Below are 24,660 nucleotides of genomic sequence, written 5' to 3'. Positions count from 1 at the left end.
TAGTTTTAGCTCGTTGTTTAGCTGTCCAGTCCACAACTTTAATGTTAAAGTCTTGCCGTTCTCTTTGTTTTTTTTAGCCACAGTAGGCAGCTGTTCAATGAAAAGGCTCCTAAAACCCACTGTACACTACTTGCTCAACACCAAACAACACTCACTAGCTGGTGAGTATAGTAGAGAATTTACAACCTGAGAATTTAGCCGCTCGAAATTCCTCTCAGGACTTGCTAGAGACCAAAAACAGAGCTAGAAGAGAATGAACACTGAACTTACATTTGCCAAGTGGCCAGAAACAAGACTCCAAATGAATGATAATGTTGCTCGATAACTGCTACATGTTTGCTCACAAGTTGGCTATATGAACTTAAAAGGTGATGATACTGTATGTCAGTGTTGTGTCCACAACAAAGGGGCCAAAAAACAATTCATGCAGCTTTAAAAACATAATAAAACTTTAAGAGAGATGCACGCATAGTGAACATATCAGTGTGAATATTGTACATTTAAATCTGTTAATATCTGCTCTGCACACAGTCCTTGATTAACCTACACCACGCGTTTCCTGTTTCCTGTCACATCTATATATCCTGAGGACAGCATCTGAGTAATAGAAGTTATCACAGTAAGACAACAGAATGAACAATATTAAATTGTGTTTTCTCTATTTGGGTTCTGTCTTGACTCCTGAAACCTGCTCAAACCTGGTCATGTTGCAGACTGTTCTAAAGTGGTCTCATTGAGGCAGGCCCAGTCCTGGTTGTCCTTTAGCACCTACAAGTTATACTCACATTAAATCAATTGGTGCCCAATCTTAGTACATGCAAGTGCATCTGGGTGTAGGGAGTAGTATAGACAAAAAGAGAGAGTATAAGACCAACATTACATTGACCGCTACTGCTTATTTAAGTCACAGTGAATCAGGTTATGCAGACTGTGTACTGCAGCAGTGAGAAGTTGAATCCTCCATGCCGACGAAACTGAGACATCGCTAGTTGGATAAGTTGTTCTTGGAGATAACTGGGCTGGTTGAGGTTACCTACATATTTTCGCCAACCCTCACACTCTGCACTGTAGACAGGCGGTGACAGGCAGACAGGTTTGGAAGGGGAGAGGGAGGGAAGGGTTTTATTTTGTGTGTTCCGAATAAATGACAAAATGTTATAATTTAGTACCAAAGTACCGAAAAAAGGTATGGTATCCAACCATAGAGTTCCTGGTAACGCTTTATTTGAAGGGGTGTGCATTAGACTAACATGCCACCATCGTAACCATGAAGCCGTCTTTCTGAATTATTTATTTAATGACTGTTGTCATTTGGTCAATATTTGGTCGATATTTGGTCAACATTTGGTCAATTATGTCACTTAACTTGACATTGTTTAAGATGTCTTTCTTATGACAACTAGACATTAAGCGAGACAGTCAATGTCTTTTTTTTTATGACAACTTGCCATCACATTAAATTGTCACATATGGTTGGTTTTGACATTATCATGTTCATGACAGGTGTCATGTCAGACCCCTTCAAACAAAGTGTTACTTAGTTTCGTCAACAGAATTACATTTCTCACATTCTACTTTTTTAAAAGATATATCTCGATTGGGATTTTCATGTGCCAGAAAAATAAAATCTTCAATGCACATCAAGCAGGCCAGGAAGGGGTAAGGAACAAGCTGCCAGATCTGTGTATGGGTGTGGCATATCCCCCAGGTTTTCCCAGCACCCCTCCATGGGGTCATATCGATGCACCCGATTGGTATTCCCTTCTGTGCTTGCTGAAGACCCTCCCAACACATATAACTGTCCATCAAGCACAGTTGCCCCTGGTGACAGATGAGGTCGAGGCAGGGCGGGGATGGAGGACCAGGAGTTATTTGTGGGGTCGTACAGCTCGCAGAGGAGTTGGTCTCCAAAGCCCATCCAGAGCGGCTGCAGCCCCCCAGCTACCACTAACCCCTTCCCCAAAGCTAACATGGCATGGCCTGCACGTCCCGCTCCCACAGTCATGGGCGCTCTGGTGGAACAGCCACGGGAAGGATGGTAGTGCCACATAGAAGGAAGGCAGCGCTGATGGGGGTCACAGCCTCCAGAGATGTAAATCTGCCCATCCAGAACAGCCGCAGCATGGCCGCAGACAGCTGTGTCCAGAGGGTGAGCCCGCCTGCAGGGAAGGAGACCAAAGGTTTACGCGCAGAGCAAAGCTACTGCTCTACTACTAACTGTTTATTTGTACAAAATGGCTTTTTGACACATTGTTTTAAACATATTCTCCTTGAGATTCCTAGATGTTATTTTTTAATGGCATTTGTAATTTATGGTAAAATAATTATTATATTCCTTAACTTGAGATCTGGCCTCAAAGTTAAGCTCAGACATGCTTGCTTCTAGTATTTTCTGTGCAGCCTGTCTAACGTGACAGTATACTGACCTCCAGGTGTTGTCCTCAGGAGTGTAGTACTCCACAGCATCCAGGTATTGGCTGTCATCACAGTTACCACCCATAACGAATACTTTACCGTCCAGAGACACAGCAGAAAAGTAGTCTCTTTGACTCATCATGTCAGGTAGTCGTTGCCATTTGCACTGAGACAGGTCAAATCTACAGGGAGGGGCAGAGGCAGACTGAGAGCAGATAGTAGGACACTAAATAGAAAATAAAACTTTATTGCAAGAAAAATGTCATTGCAGTTTTTCCAGACAGTTTAACTGTAACTGTGACTAGAGAGGAATCATCATTAAACGGACAGTGACTAATGACTTTGTCAGAGATTAATACTCAACAGCTCCCTCAAATGTCGAGTTTTGAAACTGTGATCTGCCCTTTCAAAATATCAAGCAGGAGGTTGCATAAGGAAGACTAGTTTTGGCATAGCAGGCATGTCAGACCATGTCTTAAAAGTACAAATGAAGTTCTAGTTCATTGTACTGACAATTTGGGAAATTTGACATCTTTCCTTTACCCATAAGATAAAACCTGAACCGCATGTATCAAAAGAACAGTAGCTTTGCAGAAGGATGTTGCATCACATGTGTTACAGACTCCAGTCCTGCTGCTGTATGGGTGAGTCAACCTTCCTCCCTCCCCCAGGCCAGGGAAAGAACAGAACAGTCAACGTCATACTTGCAGGGCCGGGCTCCCAAGCTGCCGGCATGTTTGATAGAACGTACACCAAATCCCCTGCAGTGTCCTAATCTTTTCATGGAGCAACAGTCTTGGCAGATATGGAATATAATATTCATAGATATGTTTTCTTAAGTGTATAAACACCAGAAAATAAGAATCATATGTGTATTCATTACCTTAGAATGAGCTGCTTTTATCTGCTGAAGTCTTCTGTTATATTCAACTGAAATTGATTTGAGGTTTTGACTGTTGCTCAAAGTATTTCACTCATGCTTTACTAACAACTTCTCAGCTGCTGAAAGGTGCACTTAGGTGATTTATCTGGTTAAAGGGTTTCCTTCACACACACACACACACACACACACACACACACACACACACACACACACACACAACCTACCTCAAGGCAGTCTTGAGGATATCTAGCACTCCGTAGTACTTGCGTCCTCCCAGGACATACAGTTTGTTGTTGAGGAGACAGACGCAGTGTCTGAACCGGGCCGGTTTAGGGAGCTTGGCGAATGGCCTCCAATCTATGCTTCTGATTAGACCAGGTCCGCGATGGAACTGCTGAGCAAACCACAAGTTCTGGCTGGGAACCCTCCTCATGAACTCCTCATCGATAGCATCCCCACAGACCAGAACCAGCACCTAAAACCAAGTATAAGTATTGAGAAATATATTTGAATATATAGAAGAAACACTGGAAGAAGTAGGGGATTTTTAAAAGATTTATCTGGTTTTCCTTTTAAGTTACCTAAGTCTCCACATCTATGTACAATAATAGGATTTTATAAAAAATAAAAAACGATGTTAAAGGTAATTATTGTGTGTACGTGGTTTGGAGTGCGAGATCGGCATTCAGGCCCCCTGTAATCCCCCTCCAGGAGGCTTCGGAGTACCTCCAGAGATCCTCTGGCCCTAGTACTCCTGCGAAGGAGGCGGCAGTTTAGGGCCTCGTTGAGCTCAGAGATGCTGAGGAGCGGGAAACGAACGTGGTGGAGCAGGCCTGGCAGAACTGGTAGTCTCTCTTTAGGGTTGTCCTCCACCCAGCTCACCACTGCCCTGAACACCACTATCTGAGAATGAGGAAGGGAAATGTATGCAACTTAAGAGATTTTTAAAAAATGGCATCAAGGATCCAATAACCACAATTACAGTATAATAGTTACGTCTGATTAAAATCCTGGCTCTCAAATTTTTGTAGGGATTCCCAGGGGCCAGATAAATGTGTTTTAATGATATGCAGATTTTTTATTTTTTTAATGAATTAATTTTAAATTCAAAGCCAGTTCTTTTTATTTTTTCTCATTTACAATGTTATGAAATGGAAGGAGATCCTCTAATTTAATTACTGGAATCAACAATTGTTCTCTGTGTAATTCTTGTATATACCGCCAGATAGAGCCAAAGCAAAATATTTTCAAATCCTATGCACAATGGCCAGCAGGAGTAACTTAGTCACATTAGAGATCTGCAATTAATGGCTGCTTTCTGCTTTTTTAACATAAAAAATAAACCATTCAAACAAAAGTAAACCACTCTTGAAATCTTGGCAAATAATAATAAGTCAATTCAGGTCAACAGACAAAAAACTGAAACAAAAAGAACTACTTCATTTCTAAGTGAATATATTGTGTGACTGTGGCAGAAAATAAAACACATCACATTCAAAATGTTCACAAAAAGTGTCTGGTTCTTGAGAAAATTTTCTCCCAGAACTGATATAATATTATATCATATTACTCTTCAAAGGGTCACACGATAAATCTGATGGGAGAAGAAAGAAGAAAAAAACAAAACAATTATGTGATACACAAATCTATATTTTATATACATAGATATTACTTTTATTTTGGGCTTTTCTGATTTTTGCTATTTTGTGAAATATTAGATACCTCTATCTTTTTTAGTTGTGAGCGATTACTTCAATGAGAACAGGGTTGGCAGAACAAGCAGTTTGTAGAAAGATCTCTTTTGTGTAAATGATAAGAAACTCACGGACATCTAAAACAATGACAACAGACCCCAGCTGCTTTTTTTTGGTCAAGGGTCACAAAAAGGTTGGGAACCATTAATTTAATCTTAAACAATACAACCCTAACCCTGTAAGCTTACCATACGTGTTTAATGAATCTGTAGCAGTATCAGTAACTACAGCTAGAGCAATATTTGCATCTGAAATGTAGTCGAGTAGAAGTATAAAACAGCATATAATGAAAGTACTCAAGTACCTACATTTTTTTTTTTTAAAGTTCAGTACATGAGTACTTTGAGTACCACTGAACTCTGGGCTGGATTAAAGATAGACAGAAATAAAAGGAACATTACCTCACTCTCTACAGACAATGAATCCTTATCAAGCAACTTGTCCAGGAGGTAACAGGGGATATCTTTGAACTTCTCTCCGGCAGAGATGCACTGGAAGTGGGCTTGGATGTACTCCTCTGCACCCTGCCCCAGCTGGACCAGCCCATAGGTCTCAGCCAGGACCAGCACATCCAGACAGGTGCTTTCATCCATTCTTGCCAACAGGAAATCAATGCACAGTGAGAGTGCCCCCAGCAGCTGGAACTGAAACAGTGCATCTGCGAGCTCCCATATCTGGCCCCATCCCAGACTGAGCTGGCCCGTGTAGATGAAGCCTAGTATGGATTCAATGACCCAGGCTTCCACACCTCGCAGGCACACAACGTCCTCAGTGCACTCCCGTAACCCTCCACAGAACAATGCCCGGAAATAGTCGCCACCTGCAGCTAACACCACACGGTGTGCTGAGAGGTTAGGGAAGGACACAGACAGATAAGGGATACACAGTGAACAAACTGGTAAAGGATAAGAAAAAGATAAACAAAGAGGGATACACAGGTAGGAGTTTTTTTTTTTTTTTTTTTTACCAAAACTACAGTATGTCTAAAAAAATTTCTAAAAGGTCTAAAAATGTATGATGTCTTATGAGTCTTTCTGTAGGACCAGACAAAGGCACAAACTGTGACTTCACCTAGTGACAGCCCTCTTACTCAACAGCATATCTCATACTGCAGACATTCATTTTCCATTTCAGACAAAACCGCTTACATTTCTTTTATGATGAACTGTTCAATAATTTGAATTTTTTTTGCTGTTACAATGTTGGGTCAGCATGTGTCATGGAGAAGTAATAGTGGGCCTGCAACAACAGGAGTGACTCAGTATTTATGGAAAAACTCAATTTGTTTTGCTTTCAATCACTGACACCACTTTCTCCTCCTACCTGCATAACAAACAGTTGATAGCAACAAGTTTATGAACCATTCTGGGAAGGAGGTGAATAAAAAAAGATTAATATTAATACATTAAACAGAAAAAAATACAAAACTGGCTGACAGTGGTAGATTGTCATGTTTTGGTTCAGTGTTGCACTCCTGTTGTCAGACTCTAAATGGACACTTTAAATAAGAATAGATACAATTAGAGATTTTCTATTATTATTCCAAACATTAAAACATTAGTCAAAAACCTGGGGCTACATTACCCAACTTGACTGCCAACAGTTAAGTATGAGATTCATGAGCGTTAATGTCTAGCAGGGTTCAGACTTTTGTGGAGCCCTATTTGTTGGGGTTAAGAGGTTACTGTACACATGCGCACTGCAAATGCGCCCATCTACATGCAAAAATATACTATCAAATTTTTTTCAAGTAGCATTAATGTCTTAACAGCCTTACACTTCGAGCATACTGCATCATCCTTTGTCATTTTAGTCATTTGAACAAACCGACAAACTCAGTTGTTTTTCTGGTGAGGACCACCAAAGGACGTCTTTGGTCTTCGGCCTCTTACCTGAGTATCTCTCTCCACTCTCTGCTTGTATTGTGACATCACAGCCGACACCTCTCTCCCACAATTCCTTGATGATCGTCAAGCTCTTCTCACTCTCTGTCGCTGCAGAGGTTTCTACCATTGATGTGCACCTTTGCCTCAGTCTCTCCATCTCAAGACACCTGCAAGCATTCAGCACATCCTCCATTACACCCTCTCTACTCAAGTCCACGACTACATCTCCACAGTACGCAAAGTCCAGAACAACTCTTAGACCAACTGGGGTCAAATGATTGGCTATTTCCTCCACCCCAAGCCCAGACTTTTGTTTTGAGAAAAAAAAATCATCTGGGGTTTGACTGGCTGCTGCCAGCACAAGTCTGTGAGCTTGGAAGGAGTTGCATTGGGGAGGAAAAATGCAGTCCAAGAGTAGTTCTTCCTCTTGAAGGCTACGTAAGTGGGTGAAGAGAGTGTTTGAGTGTGAGGGAAGGATGTAAGTGAATAGACCTGAATCCACGGCGTGAGATGATTGGAGATGGTGTGGAGGGTGAAAGGCCATAGACTCTGCCGTGTGCTTTAATTCTGTATTTGTAGCACATTTTTGGTTTTGGAGGTGCGTTCTTGGTGCTCCTTTTCGCTCAGCATCATCCATATCTGTTCTATTTGGTCTTCTTTCTCTAACTCGACCTCTTCTTATTCCTCCATCTTATTGTTTCTCTTCACAATTTATTGATGTGTCACCAGATCCACTTGCTTGTTACGATGCAGATGACCAGTCATTTCCTGTCAGAGTGCACTGTACAACGAAGGACAAAATGGGAGAGGCAAGATAAGGAAAGAGCAGGGGACAAAAAGGAGGAACAGTGTGAAAGCTGCATTCCTGGAATGTCACATACATAGTCATTGTACGTATTTACTTGAACACTGAGAGACACGCATTGATTGCCCTCATGACCCCTGAGGTGTCTTTTACGCCTTCTAAATGTAACCTCACCTACAAAATGATCTGTAAACAATGTCATTATGGCGGACGCTCCCAAGTTCACGTGAGGTTACAAGCATGTCAGTCGCTCTGTTTAGCAAATGTACAAGTTGAATGTGACAATACACAAACATTACACTGTTGCGCAATCCTGATGATCTAAAGTGTCTTATACTCCACAGAGGTTAATACATGAAGAAGAGTTATGTCCAATTTGGAAAACAGAAATATTTGAAAAGCACTATTTCTACAATTTCCTTACTTGCAAGTGAAGTCTTCACTTTTTACAAATGGTTAATATCTCATTTGGAGCAAACCTCTGCGTAGACACCTACCTTAGTGATTCCTCTACCAGTGTGGGTGTAATAAGTGACTTTGACCAAGGCACAATGGCATTGTGAGCATGTAGGGTGCAGGAGGCAATAGAGAAGGTTTAATAATAGCTGGGTACTGGCACTATGAATAATACACTGCAAGAAGTTTCCACATTTAAAGAAGTCACTCAGTATAAAGTTTAAAAAGCCAATTTTCAAACTTATTTTTTAAGGCTACCCAATTTTTGTAAAAGGAGAGGGGGTTGACTTTGACTTTGTCTTTTTTTATTGCAAGTTTTCAAAACAGAAGATACTACATTTTGTTGAAACAGGAGTAATCAGCTAGATTTCAAGATATTTTATTTTCAAGAAACCTACCTAAGTATATTTCAGATATGAGAATACCTAACTACCTACCTAACCTAACCTCCCCTTTTTGTGGGCAATTGTAAATTGATAAAATCTTATTGAACATTTTTTTTTGCAGTGTGTACGTGTCAACATCAACAACAACACTACTACTGTTCTTTCTTAATAGTACAATATTCTGTTTGGTTATATGTGGTAAAATACAACATTTTCTGTCACATATTTTAAAGTATAAAAACTGTGTTTATGTGTGTGGATATTGGGAGCCAAATTCTTATTGTACTTCACTATCTGTTGTGTACACAATATGTTAAAAAATAGACAATTATTAGCTTCTTTTTGAATAGATATTGATTGACATTGTTTGGTGTCTTTAGACAGACATTTGACCAATGAAATGGTCTTTTAGAGTGACTGGAATCCATTCTGAAGAACTGGCCAAGGTAAGACATAGAATAGAATATAATTGGGGAGCCCCTATTCTATCTCAATTTTTAGAGTGTATCTTGTGAAAGCATAGGAGGATCTGGAGCTTCTTCATGTGCATTATTGACGTAGTAAACATTAGTTCATGTACAGTCAACAATTCAGCTCAGCTGTTGCTTCATCTCTGAACATTTGAAAATATGCAGTCATTTATCTTTTTCTTACAGTCATCAATTGTCAATATTTTTGTGCCAAACAAACATTTTTGGAATGTGCTTCCAAGAAAATCAAAGCAAAAATAATGACAGTGTGTGTTGTTCTTTGAGTTTAAAGTACATACATGTTTTTACTTTTTAAAGTCTGTTCGGCTATGGTGGCTATCACTAACCGCCCGCTTGTTCCTCTGTTTACTACAAACTATGTGGCGGCTGAAACTTCCTGTTGTGTGACAAAGATTTTCTCAGAGAACAACTAGCAGTAACTCAATATGGAAAACAGAAAATATAAGGGGTTAACTGGGAATATGTTGGAAAAAATATTGTCAACAGACACTTTAGGTGGGTTCAAATGTAAAATTTGAATGTGAAACTAATAAAAAGTTAAAGATAAGTGTGTGTGTGTGTGTGTGTGTGTGTGTGTGTGTGTGTGTGTCAACGTTTACTTAAAGGTTACAAAAAAGGTTATATTACAATTATTTTTTATCATATAAAAATCAAATTGTGGAATGTTCTGGCATACATCATAGGGGCCTCAGAAAGAAGCACATTTATCTATGAAATTATCTTTCTTATCTCTTTTTTTAGTGTGCATAATAGTAAAGTGTCTGTGTGAGGGGGAGGGAGGCAGATGAGGAAGATGGGAGGGACATCACCTACCTCACTGAAGGTATAAATATAAAGAGTTGCAGAGTGAAATGAAAGAAGGGACACATTTCACCTGTTGACAACAATTTATTCATCTGGAATAGAAAAACCTGTGTGAGTACTGTTTTGGCTACATTTCCTAACAAATATTATAGTATCTAATGTACTTAAAGTAACGTTTTCATATGTCAGAATGATTAAAAGCTTTACTCACATTTAAATTGTTTTATTATGATTGGATACATTTTAGGATATTGTGAGTTTTTTAGGACTGTTGTAAGACATTTAATGTCGAACTCATCGATACATGCGCAGAAATGTATTTATAGACACCAAATGCCGACTTATACTGTTAGTTTGTAAGAGGGTATTACAGTATTATGACCAGTAAATTAGGTTAAATACATTTACATATTACGTATTTTGGTCTCACTGGAAAGAAATAATGTATTTACAAGAAAATCTCACATAATGAATGAATAATGATAAAACGCTAACAATTTTATGTTCTTTTGGTATGCTTAAGGTTGTCTAGCATAAGAGAAAAGACTCAAACCTTCTTATGGAGGTGCATCATAGACGAGCTCAGTATCAAAGAAGACTCCCACACATTGCTCCCCATTCAAGACTTACTGAATCAGTAATTAGTCAAACAAGAGTTCCTTTTAACTGTACGAATCAATGTCAGTGAAGTTAAACATTTACCAGCTATAATTGACAAAAATGGTTACAGTGGAGAATATTTATGGTTAATTCATTGGATATTTTTTAAATAAAAGGGGATTCCACTGACTCTAGTTATCAAAGTCTGTTTACAATTCTTGGGGAATACAACTGCATATGTAAAAATAGCTGTAGGAAGCCTTTTGTGGCTCCAGAGGGAGCTGTGCAAAATCTGATGAATTCATCATAATTCATCATAAAAGAAAATATATTTGCATTGATCGGTATGCTTTTTTTAACCGTCCAAACAATGTTGTGCAATGCTAAATTGCTCAAGCTCTTAACAATCAAATGGTCGCAGTATGTGTAATGTGAAGGGAGCTGCTCATAATGACAGACCTATAGAAAATGACCAACCATCATGCAGAGCAGCTTTAAAAACTTTGTAACAAATGTATTCAAAGTAAAAATATGTCATATGTTGTGTTTTAAGCTTGTACCCTTCTGTATTATCAAGCGTTCTGTTTAAATACATTTTTTCATAGCAAACTAGTGCTAACAGTTCTTAAACTGACCTTTTTCGTCCCCATACTGTTGCACAGGAATCAGTAGGACGTGCCGATGGGGCAGTTCACGTCAAAGCGTGGAGGTTTGGGCACTCTCCATCGTGTCCGCTTCTCAACCAACGAGGAAGGACCTCCCAGGTATTCTCCAAACCATTTTGATGCGAGCAGGCAGCAACAAGATGGTAACCTCCAAATTCCTCCAACCATTGTTGTCTCGGACATGGATTCAAGGTTTGTGATGTTCACTAGTGACCACTTTCACTTTCCAAATCAGGTTTTTCTTTCAATTAGGGCCCAATTTGGCAAAACTGGAAAACCTTTATTCCATATTTAAGATAATTTAAAATAACTTTAAGTGAACATTAATTTCAGGAAATCATGGTCATCTTACACTACGGACTGATTCAAATGAAACCAACAAAACTGAATGACTCAAGAAGGAATGAATGATTGACACCTATATTTTTTTTGCTGTGCTGAGAAAGTTAATCCAAAATGGTATTGTACTTCATGAGAAAAGTTTTGATGGTAGTTTTTTCAGCAGGCAGCAGTATCTAGTGGCCATTATAGGAACTGCGGATACAATTACAAATTAGCTTCAGCATTTACTTCAATAAACACAAAATAAATTATAAGTTATTTTATTTTATTTATGTTATGTATTTATAATAACTTTTGCTTGGACCTCCTGCAAAACAGTGCATTAGAGCGCCGGGGTTCGAGGGCAGAGCTGAGGAGATCTTCCCTCTACAGCACATTAGACCTAGTGCCACAGCTGGAGCATTATGCCGGCACACTGCCACGCAAACAAGCGAGGAGCCGGCCCTCTCTTGAGGCTCTCCGCAGGGCATTTGAGGTAAGTTTTAGACCTCTGGAAACCACATCACGCAGTAACTTCCATCATCTAGCAGACCCTTGGGAATCAAACCTTGAAAGTACATTAATCTAGTCTTCAACTTATATCTTACCTTATTACCTTGTAGAAAGTGGGAGCTATTATTTGCAAGAAAGCAGTTAGTACAGATCACTGTAAAAATTGTATGTGAAATTGAATTTGTACAATTTTAAGTCACCAGTACTTGAGTATTTTAATATTATTCTACTTTATACTTCTACTGCATTTCAAAGGGAAATGTGGTACTTTTAACTACACTCCATTTATTAGGTACCTGTAGTTCTTACTTACTTTGCATATAATGAAAATATAAAATACAATGTATTGTCATACAATAGATTAAACTATACCAACTGCAAATTATTTAGCTCTCCTGCAGCCAGATACAACACTAAAAGGCATCTTACATGATTAATTATAATAATCTAATAATAATAATATATGATAATGTAACCACAGCAGAGCCCATTTTGGCTGCATAATGAGCTTCTTTTATACTTTAAGAACACTTTCTTGAATGTAATTTAAAAAATGTAAAATTTGGTATTCCTATTTTTACTTATCCAATCTAATAGCCAATCTTCTTGCTGATGGTCTACTACTCCTTGTATTAGGTTACTTACTACTTCTTTCACCACTGAATATAGCACTGAATATTCAGGGTCAAAGGTCATTAGCTGTTGCATTAAAAACACCCCGGGTGACGTCATCGTGTAATCATATCAATTGCTTAACTATACACACCAATGTGTCAAGTTTTAAGTGATTTGTAGTAGTGTAACTCCATTTTGGGATGCTAATAATATTATAGGATTCAGAGGTTACAATCGCTCATCTATGCTACCCTAGCTAATAACTGACAAAGACATGTACAGAGTATCCGTTAATTTATCAAACTAAATGTATCCCTACATGATTGTCTATCTCTCCCTCTTTGTATAAAATGTTATACTCAGGATGTGGAAGGGACAAGCACCACCGACTCAGGTGTCAACAGTCTGCCAACGACAGACAACGGGAATGAAGAATCACAAGGTCCACAGGAGAAAGCTCCTACTAGATTTGGCTGGATAATTGGTGTCATGGTAAGCGAAGCAAAGACCTGCAAAACATGGACAAAAGCTTCATGCACTGCTTATTTCAAGTGTTATAACACTTGATGTATGAAACAATCTTTCAAACATCACAATAAAAAACTTTCTGAGCTGTTTTTATTTAACTTTTGTCACAGGTTCGTTGCATGCTAAACATTTGGGGGGTCATCCTGTTTCTCCGGCTATCGTTGATCACTTCTCAGGCAGGCATTTGTGAGTTATCACTTCATTCATCCCTCTATGTTTTAGTCCCTTCCATTCCTCTGTGGCTTCTTGTGGCTGTAATATGCATTTTCTTCACCCTCACTCTCTTATCTCTGACTTGATTTAACTTTTACACATTTTGTTGCATGAGAATAGTGTGTGCACATTGCTGGTAGAGCTTTATCTCAGGTGCAGGGCAAAACTTAAAGTTGAGGAAAAGAAAAGGAAACTCCTTGAAAAACATAATGATAATTGAAACATAACACAATCAAACCTAATGAAAAAACAAAGGAATTTGACCCTTTTTTCAATATTGCCAATTTAAGTCAATTCAACCAAACTTTGTTCCATACGATGATCAAAAACTGATTATATATGGGTTTAAAGGTATGTGGAATTTAAAGAGGTCCAGTCCATTCTCTAGATAAGATGAAGAAGCCAGGTACTGAGGCCTAAAAATAAATACCCAACAATATTGATAAGGTATTGTAGTAATGATGAATACTTTCATTTGTCTATCTCAGTGTTGACCTGGCTTATTATCCTGATGTCTGTGATTGTTACCTCAGTAACTGCCCTCTCCATCTCTGCCATTGCCACCAACGGGAGAGTGGTCTCAGGTCAGTCACTTCCTGTGTCTCAAAATATGTGCAGTCATGCATTCGGAGATTCAAAGTAAGGTCTGAAAACATCACACACAAAAATGGCTAGAATAATGTACTGATATTATCTAGAGTATCAAAACTATTTAATGCATTGGACATGTGATAGACTTTTTATACTCACCTTATAAAGATATAGATATATAGATTCTTCAGTTATTGCCTAGTAATTTTATCAACTCATCAACAGCGTTCTATGATAAGAACCATGTCTTTTGTCACTCATTTGTGGTTGAACATCATTTTCAGGTGGGGCATATTTTATGATCTCCCGCTCTCTGGGTCCTGAAATTGGTGGACCAATTGGGATGGTTTTTTCCTTTGCCAACGCTCTGGCCTGTGCCCTCAACACCGTTGGCTTTGCAGAAGTGGTCCGTGATCTAATGATGGTATTTATGCTTCAACTCTCTTAAAAGAAATGTATAATAGTTTATTTTACATAACCCATGAGATTATAGATACTTGACAAGGCAGGAATCTCTCATAGCACATGTTTGTTATGTTTGCAGTTCTCCACTGACTTTTTCAGATTTTTTGGTTCTTATTTATGTGTAAATAATTTGGTTGTATTACTGTAGGAGTTCAATGTCTACATGGTCGATGAAATCAATGACGTCCGTATTGTGGGCGTAATCACTGTGACTGTTCTTCTGCTCATCTCATTGGCTGGAATGGAGTGGGAGTCCAAGGTGAGCACATCCTGACACATCTCACTTTATTTGCTGGATTTGGCCCATATGTCTCCTTATACTTACTTTTAAAACTCTTAATCATATTTTTTCTTCTCTCTCATTTGTCTCTCAGACCCAGATTTTGTTCTTTTTAGTTCTCTTGATCTCATTTTCTAACTACATTGTGGGCACATTCATCCCTCCCACTACAGAGAAACAAGCTGTGGGCATCTTTGGATACCGCAGTGAGTTCAGGATTCTCAGGACAAACTACCGCCTTTTATTACAGCAACTGTGTGAATAATTCACTTTAATTTACTTAATGCACTGGGGCCAGAGGAGGGACCCTGAAATCTGTTTTGCATACAGTATTTTGCATGTGGTATAAATATGTTATTTTTGCCAAGTGTGTATTTGACTATTTCTGCATACTGGGGACCATAAACAGTATTGGAATTGCATAAATTGGGAATGACTGGAAAGCTGAGACACATACTTCATGCCACCCCTGCATAAGTCAGTGGCCCATTTGTGCCACCCCAGTCAAAAGTGTCTGGAAACGCCCCTGTCAGAGTAGGAATAATTATACGTCATTATTACTTTGAAATGTTTGTTAAAATTTTTTTTTGCACTTATTAATATTAATTTTATAACCACAGAAATCTGCAAAAATTGACAAATTCAAAAATAAGGGCAAAATTGGATTATATGAAATATAAATTGCAGCTCAAATGTTCTATAGTTTCCCTTTTTTGAATGGCTTTTTTATTTGGAGGACTTGTTAGATTATATAACTGTTTTTGCCACCAAAAAAACTCTCTCTCTCTCTCTGTCTGTCTCTCTCTCTCTCTCTCTCTCTCTCTCTGTCACTAGGTGATATCTTTGTAGAAAACCTGACACCAGACTGGAGAGGCCCTGATGGCAGCTTTTTCCAGATGTTTGCCATTTTCTTCCCCTCCGCCATTGGCATCCTTTCTGGAGCCAATATCTCTGGAGACCTCAAAGTATGAAAAGAAAGAGAGCAGAGAGATACTTATTACATCACAGCCACCAAAAAGGACAACATGAATGTTGACTTGTGTATTATTTGCTTTTGCAGGACCCTGCTACTGCTATCCCCAAAGGCACCCTCATGGCCATTTTCTGGACTACAATCAGCTATCTAGTTATTTCTGTAACTGTTGGTAAGATACTCATTTAACAAGCTCGTATTTATTTATTTTTTAAAATTGCTTCTCATTTGATTGAATTTTTTGAGGTGCTACGTAGTTTTGGAGAAGCAACAGGAGGCATGGGAGCTGAGGGTTTATCACTTATATTAAGGGCAGTGTCATTAGCGTATTGCATGAGCATGAGAGAGTTGATGGGCTTTGTCATAATTCATCACGGCACTGAAAGTCCCCATGACCAGGACAAATGCCTTCAAAAATCAGTAATTCCAGCTGTTATTAAATTTATAAACAAGCAGGTAACATTTTGCGCATGAACATTGCAGATATTTGCACTTTCAATCTAAAAAGTCCATATCAAAAATGTACCTAAACTCGACATGCTTAAATACAGATCTAGAGATCTAACTGAAGAGACTCAAATCAGACCCAAACCAAGTAGACCAAATATGTTGTCTGATCAAATAAACACAGGAAAGACCCCCACACTTGCAGCAGCAGGAAGCAGCATTGTTTAAAGTGCAGTTGTGGTTGAAAAGAGCAGCAATACATTTTCCCTGCACTACACTTTACGCTCTCCATCTTGCATCTAAATAATTACAGCACAGTATGGCACACAATCAGAGCTGAGAATGAATCCTCTCAAGGAGGGGCTATTAGACATTTTGACACACTCAGGTCCATTCAGCTATGTTAAGAGAATCAAATTTAAAAAAAATCTGTAACTGTAATATTTACATGTTTGTTCTCCTCAAGGGGCTTGTGTGGTGCGTGACGCCTCTGGTAACCTAACCAACATTCTGACTGGAAACATCACTGATGGCTGTGTGGGTCTGGCATGTAAAATGGGCTGGAACTTCACAGAGTGCATCCAGTCAAAAAATTGTACTTATGGTCTGGCCAACAGTTCAAAGGTACCATTTAATCCAGAAGGCCTTCTGTCTACAATGGAATAAAAATATAACGTAAATACTCATTCTTAATGATGACTATTCCAACCAGGTACTGGGCCAAGTTTCAGGTTTATCCTATCTCATCACTGCTGGTGTCTTTGCAGCCAGCTTGTCATCTGCCCTTGGTTTCCTTGTCTCTGCCCCTAAAGTCTTTCAGGTGAGACGCACTCTGATAATAAAGTTTAACTTCTTCCTCTATTAAAAGCTGGTATATTTTTAAACATGATAAATACATCATCATGTAATTTAGAGTATCTTCTATACATATTATTTGTGTATAGAACAGAACCTTCTTTTTTAATATGGCCACAATGAGATCTACCGTAGTAAAGTTTCTACATAGTGCTAGTACTTTTACAATGACTGAGAGTGAGAGTGTTACAAAGTTACAAAATTAAAAAAGCACAGACATTAAGTAAGTAAGCACATTGACTAAAGCAGTGGTTCTCAAGTCACGATCCCCCAGAGTAATCAGGATGTTGTTCCTGACCCTGCACCCCCAATGTGTAACAAATTAAAGCTACCAAAGTTACAGGAAGACCATTGCTTTTCCCACCTACAAAACAACAACTAATTCATGTTTTAAGATTTATTAAAATAACTGCACCTTCAGAGTCAACGTGTCTGCTTTAGGCCTAAAAGCACAATAACAGATAGAAATATATTCTCATATTACTGAGGTAGATGTAGTGAAGTCTAACATGATACACATTTTTGGTTTATAAACTTATTTTTTCTGCCTTATCTGCCAGTGTCTTTGCAGAGACAAAATATACCCATACATCGGATTCTTTGCAAAGGGTTATGGGAAAAATGATGAGCCTCTTCGAGCCTATTTACTCTGCTATGTCATTGCTGTGGCCTTCATTCTCATTGGTGGGTGTGATCTAATACTGTTTCCCTTTTGTTATTGTAATTATTGATTCACATATGTTTTTGTATGCTAATCTCGTCACAAAAAGGTGTTTTTTGTTCTTGTAGTTCTTGATTACCTTTATCTAGCTCTGGAGTTGTAACGTGTTTATGATTTTTCTCTCCCGTATTGTTATAGCTGAGCTGAACACCATCGCAGCCTTGATCTCCAACTTCTTCCTGTGTTCCTACAGCCTCATCAACTTCAGCTGCTTTCACGCTTCAATCACCAACTCCCCTGGTGAGTTAACTGCTAACACACAACACCACACACAACGCCAGACCAAATGAAAAAAATGTTTGTTGTTTGTCATCCAAAACGATATGAGCTTTCGAGTCTGACTACTGCTATGGCTAAGGTTTATGGCAGTGGCTCACTAAAGCTAACAATTTGGATTAAATTTGAGCTGATTATTTCTTATTATTATTTCTTGTGAATATTGCATCAGAGATGAGTTTTCCTGAAGTTTTTAGGGTAATTTTTATACAATTATGTATATGTTTTTATTTTTTTAACAATCACACATTCTTATTAGGCTTGTTTTTGACTAATTCAGTGGGTTTTTTTTCTCCCTGACTACCATTGTTCAATTAGCTCATTGGTCGTTTAACTTGTGTGGACATTACAAGTTACACGTCATGCCACCTAAAAGCTGTCTATTTCTCATTGTTGCCCTCTCTAGGTTGGAGGCCGTCATTTCACTACTACAGTAAATGGACTGCTTTGTTTGGAGCAGTGATATCTGTGGTGCTGATGTTCCTGTTCACCTGGTGGGCTGCTCTCATCACCTTTTGTGTCATTTTCTTCCTGTTTGGATACGTCAACTACAACAAGCCAAGTAAGTCCAACACAGATAATACTGTATATTTTTTAATGCAACCATGTTCTGATAAAACTGGCCTTGATTAAGAGTGGAATAAGTCAGAACTGTGCGATTTGTCTCCCTTATTTATATTTGTCTCTCAGTTCTTTCATTGTCACCTCACGTTTTTGACACCCACAGAGGTAAATTGGGGTTCGTCGGTCCAGGCAGGTACATACAACATGGCTTTGTCATACTCCGTCTCTCTGTCCGGTGTCGAGGATCATGTCAAGAATTTTAGGTGAGTGAATGTTATAGTATGCATCAATAATCATTTTATCACATCAACTGATGTTTGTGCCAATAATACCTTAATTAACAATGAATGCAGCATTGGTGAATATAAACCTTCCTCTTCCTCTTCCTTTTTTTTATTTAATCTCATTTTTAATCTCTAAATTCTCATTTAGTAGAATAGCACTGTATGTGCATTTTATATTTTAGTGTTCATCAATGGTAATTATATTTATTTATACAAATGACATAGACCCTCATATGTGTTTTCTGATTTGTTTGTTCAGACCACAATGTCTCGTACTGACTGGGCCACCAAACCAGCGACCAGCCCTGGTGGACTTTGTCGGCTCTTTCACCAAACATATAAGCCTCATGGTCTGTGGAGACATAATCATGGTCAGTCATTCAGTCTCAACATTTTACTAATAAAAATAATGCTGTGTTTTTTGATTTGTTGTTGTGATCTGCACTTTACCACCACCCTCAAAGACAGGTGGTTTAATATTAAAGAAGCTATCCAATCCTCAGCATCCCTTCAGTAGCTTTTCATCAGACATGATGAAGACATGTTAAATGGTTTTAGTTTGCTTGCTTGTCTTTCATTGAATCCTCCTTGTTGTTTAAAGATATTAATGAATTCTTCCAGGAGCAGGACAGGCAGACTCGGCCGCAGGATACCACTGATGGCTTGGTGAAGTGGATGAACAGGAGGAAGGTGCGCTCCTTTTATACTCCTTTCACTGCGGACAGCCTCAGAGCCGGAGCACGACACTTGCTACAGGTAAAACATATTTTAGTTGAGAAGCTGCATGTGTTGATCTGTGGGGAATAACTAAGCTTTAGTCATCCAAATCATATTTAGTTAAGGTAAACATTACTTTCAATGAAACATTTGATCATCCTAGGACCACCCATATTGTGTATTTACTCAACAATGTGTATTTAGTTGTATTTTATTAACCTAAAACTTTAAATCTAATTTTTGTTCTCATTTGACTATTTTGAAAGGCTTCTGGTCTCGGCAAGCTGAAGCCCAACACTCTGGTCCTGGGCTTCAAGGCAAACTGGAGGGACAGTTCTCCTGAAAGCATTGAAGATTATACCAACACCATATAGTAAGAGTAGTTAAAGAAAAGAAAAACTATGTTTTTTTGCCAACGCAGCTTTATATTGTGTGATGAAATTAAAAGTAAGAAAAAGTAAGGTTGTGAACTAATACCATTTGTGATGTCCAGACTCTGATCATAAACATGTAAGTGCTGCCATGGAAACATACAACTTCCCTGCAATAAATCCTGCCTTCATGAATGTTCAGATTCAGATAGTTTAAACAGTTTTGGTGCCACCTACTGCTTAACTCGATGTTCCAACTCCTAATAACCACATGATGGTAGTAGATGGAAACAAGCACTGCTTTACCAAATCACTCCAAATTTGGTTAAAATTTGCAAAAAAAAATAAAAACACTAATTTCCAAAACTGGTCTCTAGTTACAGGCGCAGAAAGAATAACTATTCCACTTTAAAACTCAAATCTTACCTTCTTGTCTTGCTTTTCTTTTCTCTAGTGATACCTTTGACTCCAATTACTGTTTGTGTATCTTGAGGATGATGGACGGGCTGGATATCACTGACCAGTTTGACTTTGAAGGTTAGACATCCAGATTTCAGAATTTTTTAGAATTTTCTATGTGTGTCTGTGCCTAAAACATGACATATTTGCATAACATTAAACACAAAAAACAATGGTGACGGATGTAATGTCTGTGCTCCAGTGAACCAGGGCTTTGAGCCAGATGAATCTGTTGAAAATGACAACCAGCAATCTCCTGAGAGGGAATCCGGTGAGCTTTTACTTTATGCACTCTCACACATTAGACTACAGTATTTTGAAGACATTGTATTGACTTGCATTCACTCCTGGAGGATTGGGAGTGTTGAGGCAGGAGCACTGTAATCTGCAACAACACTGTTAGATACCACTCAATCTTACACACTGATCCTTTAAACTGCAATTAGGCACTTCTGGGTTAAAGATAATAGAATAGACCCAATGGCCTTCTATGCTACCACCTCATCCAAATATAATTATTTTCCCCAGACCTCACTCCTTCTCCTTTAGCTGTTAGAGCTGACGACATCTCAGATAAAGGCGACAGCGATCAGATCAAGACAGTGTTTCAGAATGACCAAGGGAAGAAGACCATCGACGTCTACTGGATAGCTGACGATGGAGGTGAGCCCAAAGAGATCTGTCAAAACAAGCACAATACACTAGTTGTATTTTGACTTGTTAATATCTGTAAAATATCAGATATGTTTAAGAGGATGGGATCATAATCAGTATAATAGTTATCCCATCATTTATTACAATAATGGTTAGTGGACACAAGGGACAGTGGCCCCTATGTCTTACATTGCCGACTGCACACAAAGCCATGCGCTTTTATCATGGCTCCTCTTTCTGAGCTGCAATATTTCTCTTCCTCTCTTTTAAGGTCTGACTCTGTTGGTGCCTTACCTGCTCACCAGGAGGAAACGCTGGCACCGCAGTAAGGTCAGGGTCTTCATCGTAGGAGATGAACAAAACATGGAGGAAGGCCGCAACGAGTAGGTTTTTTCTGTTTTACTTTCTGGTAAAATGAGTTGATGATCAGTTTAATTTTGACTTGTAATGATCTGCATTTATACAAGTGTATTTTTGTTTTAAATAACTAGTTTTATATTAAATCATGCATTTATTCATACAGGTTAATTGGAACCTAAGCGGGTAGATGTATTCTGGACTATTTTGGGCAATACATTAGAATTTCTTATTTCTTTCTCCAGTTCATGGACATTTTCCATTGCAGTACATAACAGAGTGCATGATGGTTTGTGAGAACTGTTGTGCTTAGACTTTGATTGTTGTTTCTTGTAGGATGATTGCTCTGTTGAAGAGGTTTCGGTTGGATTTTAACGATGTTATAGTTATGACAGACAGTGAGAGGCGTCCACTTGCTAAGAAGTAAGTTTCCAAAGACATTTCACCTAAGCTTGTCCATCATAAATAACCCTAACTTTGTAACATTTGCATTTTTAAATATTTAAATTTAAGAAAGTGCTTTACAGATGTTAAGAGGTTATTGAGCCTCCAAATACCAAGACTGGATTTCTGTAGTCCTTTGTCATTTCAGTTGATTTTTTTTTTGTACTTCACCGCATGCTGACTTCTGTTCTTTTGTTCTTGCTGCTTCTCAGCCTGAGTAGGTTTGTGGACAGTGTCGCCCCCTTCAGACTATACGATGAACAGCAGGAAGGTGTCTCAGTTCAGGAACTGAGACAAAGCACCCCATGGAAAATATCAGACAAAGAGTTTGAGGCATTCAAACTTAAGGTGAGTGCACTTATTTGTACTGTCCATTTTGATCCAGTGTGAAATAACTAGTGTCAAATATCAAATGCCCATTAGTTGTAAGTTTACTTACTTTTATTCCTTCCCTTCACAGTCTGAGAGAAAAGTGAGGTTGAATGAAATCATCCGGAAGAATTCACAACACGCTTCACTTGTGCTTGTGTGAGTACACATGATCCTATATCCACCCTCATATCCCTACCTTCTGTCTCAATATTCAGTCAATTTTACTTTAACCCCCCAATTCAGCATTTATAAGCACTACATAAACATTTATTAAATGGTTTATAGAGCACTATAGTGTAGCTGTAAGCAGACAAAAGGACATTTTAACTCTCCTATGAGGGCCTATTTTATAGTTTGTATTTTATGTATACAGTGCTGCTGAATACAGGGAGTTACAATGTTAAAAAAGTATTACAGTACTAGTACATATTAAGTGGTAAATACCATTTTTTAAGTAGGACAAAATAGCCTAATTTACTTTTTAGGAAGTTCTATAAAATTGCTGTAAACAGTGAAATTACACCACATGGTCAAAAGTATGTTGACAAGGAAACAAAGTATGTGAAGCTCATTCCAAAACCATGCGCATTAATTTGCTCCAGCCAGCCTCCACTCTTTCTGATTTCTTTTTGGATTTCAGCCACAAGAGCATTAGTGAAGTCAGCCACTGATGTCTGGATACAAAGCCTAGCACACAATTAGTTCAAGTTCATACCAAAGGAGCTGGATTGGGTTGAGGTCAGGTCTCTGTGCAGGCCGGTCAAGTTCTTCCACACCTTTGTGCACAGTGTCATTATTATGTTGAAACAGGGAAGGGGCATTCTCTAAACTGGTATCAAAATTTCTCTTGATTGGAACAACAGTCAGTGGCCAAACTATGTATTATAATGATCTTTTAACCTATTTAAAGAAAATTATAATGTGATGTAATATAGGTGAAACATGTAACAGGCCATCAGTATAGAAAAAAATACATTGTCTGATGCACACAGAGATGCAAAATTATACACAAAGAGCCACCTGATGATGGCTATTTCCATGGAAGTGTGAGTCGGACAAAAGAAAGAGATGGAAGAGATAAGATTTTTTGGGCCGCTGCAAACCACAACATGCACTAATTTGACTTGTGTAATATTCCCATAATAGGTCAAGTAAGGGCAGTGTTTGTTCCTCTGTGCTGTTTTGTTCATGTAAATGTGATGGTTTTTCCAGGAGCCTACCTGTGCCACACAGTGACTGCCCCAGTGTTCTGTACATGGCCTGGCTGGATACTCTGACCTGTGGCCTCCACTGCCCAGTGGTGCTTATACGAGGAAACCAGCAGAACGTCCTCACCTACTACTGCCAGTAAAAAATACCCCAGGAACAAAGGGAAAATACAACATAAACCCAATAAGTGAAATAACTTAAAAAGAATGTGTGCAACTGGTGCCAACTGAGGGTTAACAAACTTGATAGAGTAAGAGCTCTTATAGACAGTAATAGGAAGATAACACCATTGTAGTTGAAAGAAAAGATAGAGGAAGAGTCGAGGACTCCCTTGATGCTGCTCTGCCTGAGCCACAACTTGAAACAAAAAGTGATAGATGACGCACCAGAAACCCGAAGTGAGTGAGTTTTTTTCAGGTTTTAAGGTAGTCTGAGATGCTGAGTGGTTATACAGACTGCTGTCCTGGATTGTTCATAGGTTCCATGAATGAACACAGAAATACACAAAATCACTCCCTATCTCTCTATTTACTATATTGTGTGTATATGTAATAGACCACTAGTTCAGCCTCAGCCTCACTATCTCTATAGAACTCAGGCAGTATGTTCCAATGGTTCCAAATCAAGTGCTATTAAGGTTAGTATGTCCAACAAGGGTATGTTCTTGGTCCTCTTTGTTTTAAGATTGTTTTTTGTAAGATTTGTGCCATTTACTAAGAGAGATACTTAATATAATTTCAATATAAATATTGTACAGTTAATATGAAGATGGAGTTAGTGAATTTTAGAGTTTCATCATTTAATGTATTTATTTAAAAACAGCAAATTATGTGTGAACATTAAAAATGAACAGTATTTATTAATAAATAACTGGGAGAAATATAACATAGAAATGTAACATAGGTAAAAAGTATAATAACTAATTTAGCTATTAGTAGTTACTGAACCATTTTCATATATGACATAACTTGATAATTGTTCCTGCTGGGAGCAGAGCCTAATGACTGAGTACCTTCGACCTTGGGGAATGTTATTTGTGCATACAAGGATTTCAACTTTCAACAAGTCTTTTGGATTAAATTTGCTCTGCATAGGCAATAACAACTTTCATCATTCATTCTTAATTAATCTGCATTATTTGTACAGGCTGCATTTTGTGTAATGTATTTGTATTTATCTGCTGCATCTGTGATTGTTGGTTTTCTATAATTAATTAAATTACAACTATGCTAAAGGTTATGGACTTCTATTCTTGTCAACAATGGATAGTAGTTCCTGGTGATGAT

At 38.3% G+C, this 24,660-nt stretch overlaps 2 protein-coding genes across 4 annotated transcripts; one reads left to right on the top strand and one right to left on the bottom strand.

Moving 5' to 3' along the window:
• Positions 1–427: 427 nt before the first annotated feature.
• LOC127364678 (kelch-like protein 33) lies at positions 428–11,299 on the bottom strand. Of its 2 annotated transcripts, none has more exons than XM_051402433.1 (7): positions 11,116–11,299; positions 6,945–7,719; positions 5,454–5,896; positions 3,959–4,201; positions 3,523–3,773; positions 2,427–2,597; positions 428–2,159 (listed from the first exon to the last, which is right to left on the bottom strand). In XM_051402433.1, the coding sequence occupies exons 2-7, from the start codon at positions 7,573–7,575 to the stop codon at positions 1,631–1,633; spliced, it is 2,268 nt and encodes a 755-aa protein (XP_051258393.1). In that variant the 5' UTR covers positions 7,576–7,719; positions 11,116–11,299; the 3' UTR covers positions 428–1,630. The 2 variants fall into 2 exon arrangements, with proteins under 2 accessions (XP_051258393.1, XP_051258394.1); XM_051402434.1 differs by lacking the exon at positions 11,116–11,299 and adding an exon at positions 8,241–8,300.
• slc12a10.1 (solute carrier family 12 member 10, tandem duplicate 1) lies at positions 9,909–24,608 on the top strand. 2 transcript variants are annotated; one of them, XM_051402375.1, is made up of 28 exons: positions 9,909–9,991; positions 11,143–11,337; positions 11,806–11,962; positions 12,958–13,086; positions 13,233–13,308; positions 13,824–13,919; positions 14,211–14,350; positions 14,540–14,650; positions 14,766–14,877; positions 15,506–15,636; positions 15,732–15,816; positions 16,558–16,715; positions 16,804–16,911; positions 17,507–17,630; positions 17,806–17,907; positions 18,350–18,505; positions 18,671–18,770; positions 19,051–19,162; positions 19,413–19,547; positions 19,775–19,881; positions 20,334–20,416; positions 20,541–20,609; positions 20,897–21,001; positions 21,264–21,375; positions 21,686–21,772; positions 22,006–22,141; positions 22,254–22,321; positions 23,378–24,608. In XM_051402375.1, the coding sequence occupies exons 2-28, from the start codon at positions 11,162–11,164 to the stop codon at positions 23,514–23,516; spliced, it is 3,114 nt and encodes a 1,037-aa protein (XP_051258335.1). In that variant the 5' UTR covers positions 9,909–9,991; positions 11,143–11,161; the 3' UTR covers positions 23,517–24,608. The 2 variants fall into 2 exon arrangements, with proteins under 2 accessions (XP_051258335.1, XP_051258334.1); XM_051402374.1 differs by having other exon boundaries at positions 20,867–21,001.
• The last annotated feature ends 52 nt before the right edge of the window (positions 24,609–24,660 follow it).

This window comes from Dicentrarchus labrax, unplaced genomic scaffold (assembly GCF_905237075.1).
Source record: "Dicentrarchus labrax unplaced genomic scaffold, dlabrax2021, whole genome shotgun sequence".
Lineage (NCBI taxonomy): Eukaryota > Metazoa > Chordata > Actinopteri > Moronidae > Dicentrarchus > Dicentrarchus labrax.
The sequence above is the reverse complement of the archived record's forward strand: the minus strand, read 5'-3'. Positions and strand labels throughout refer to the sequence as shown.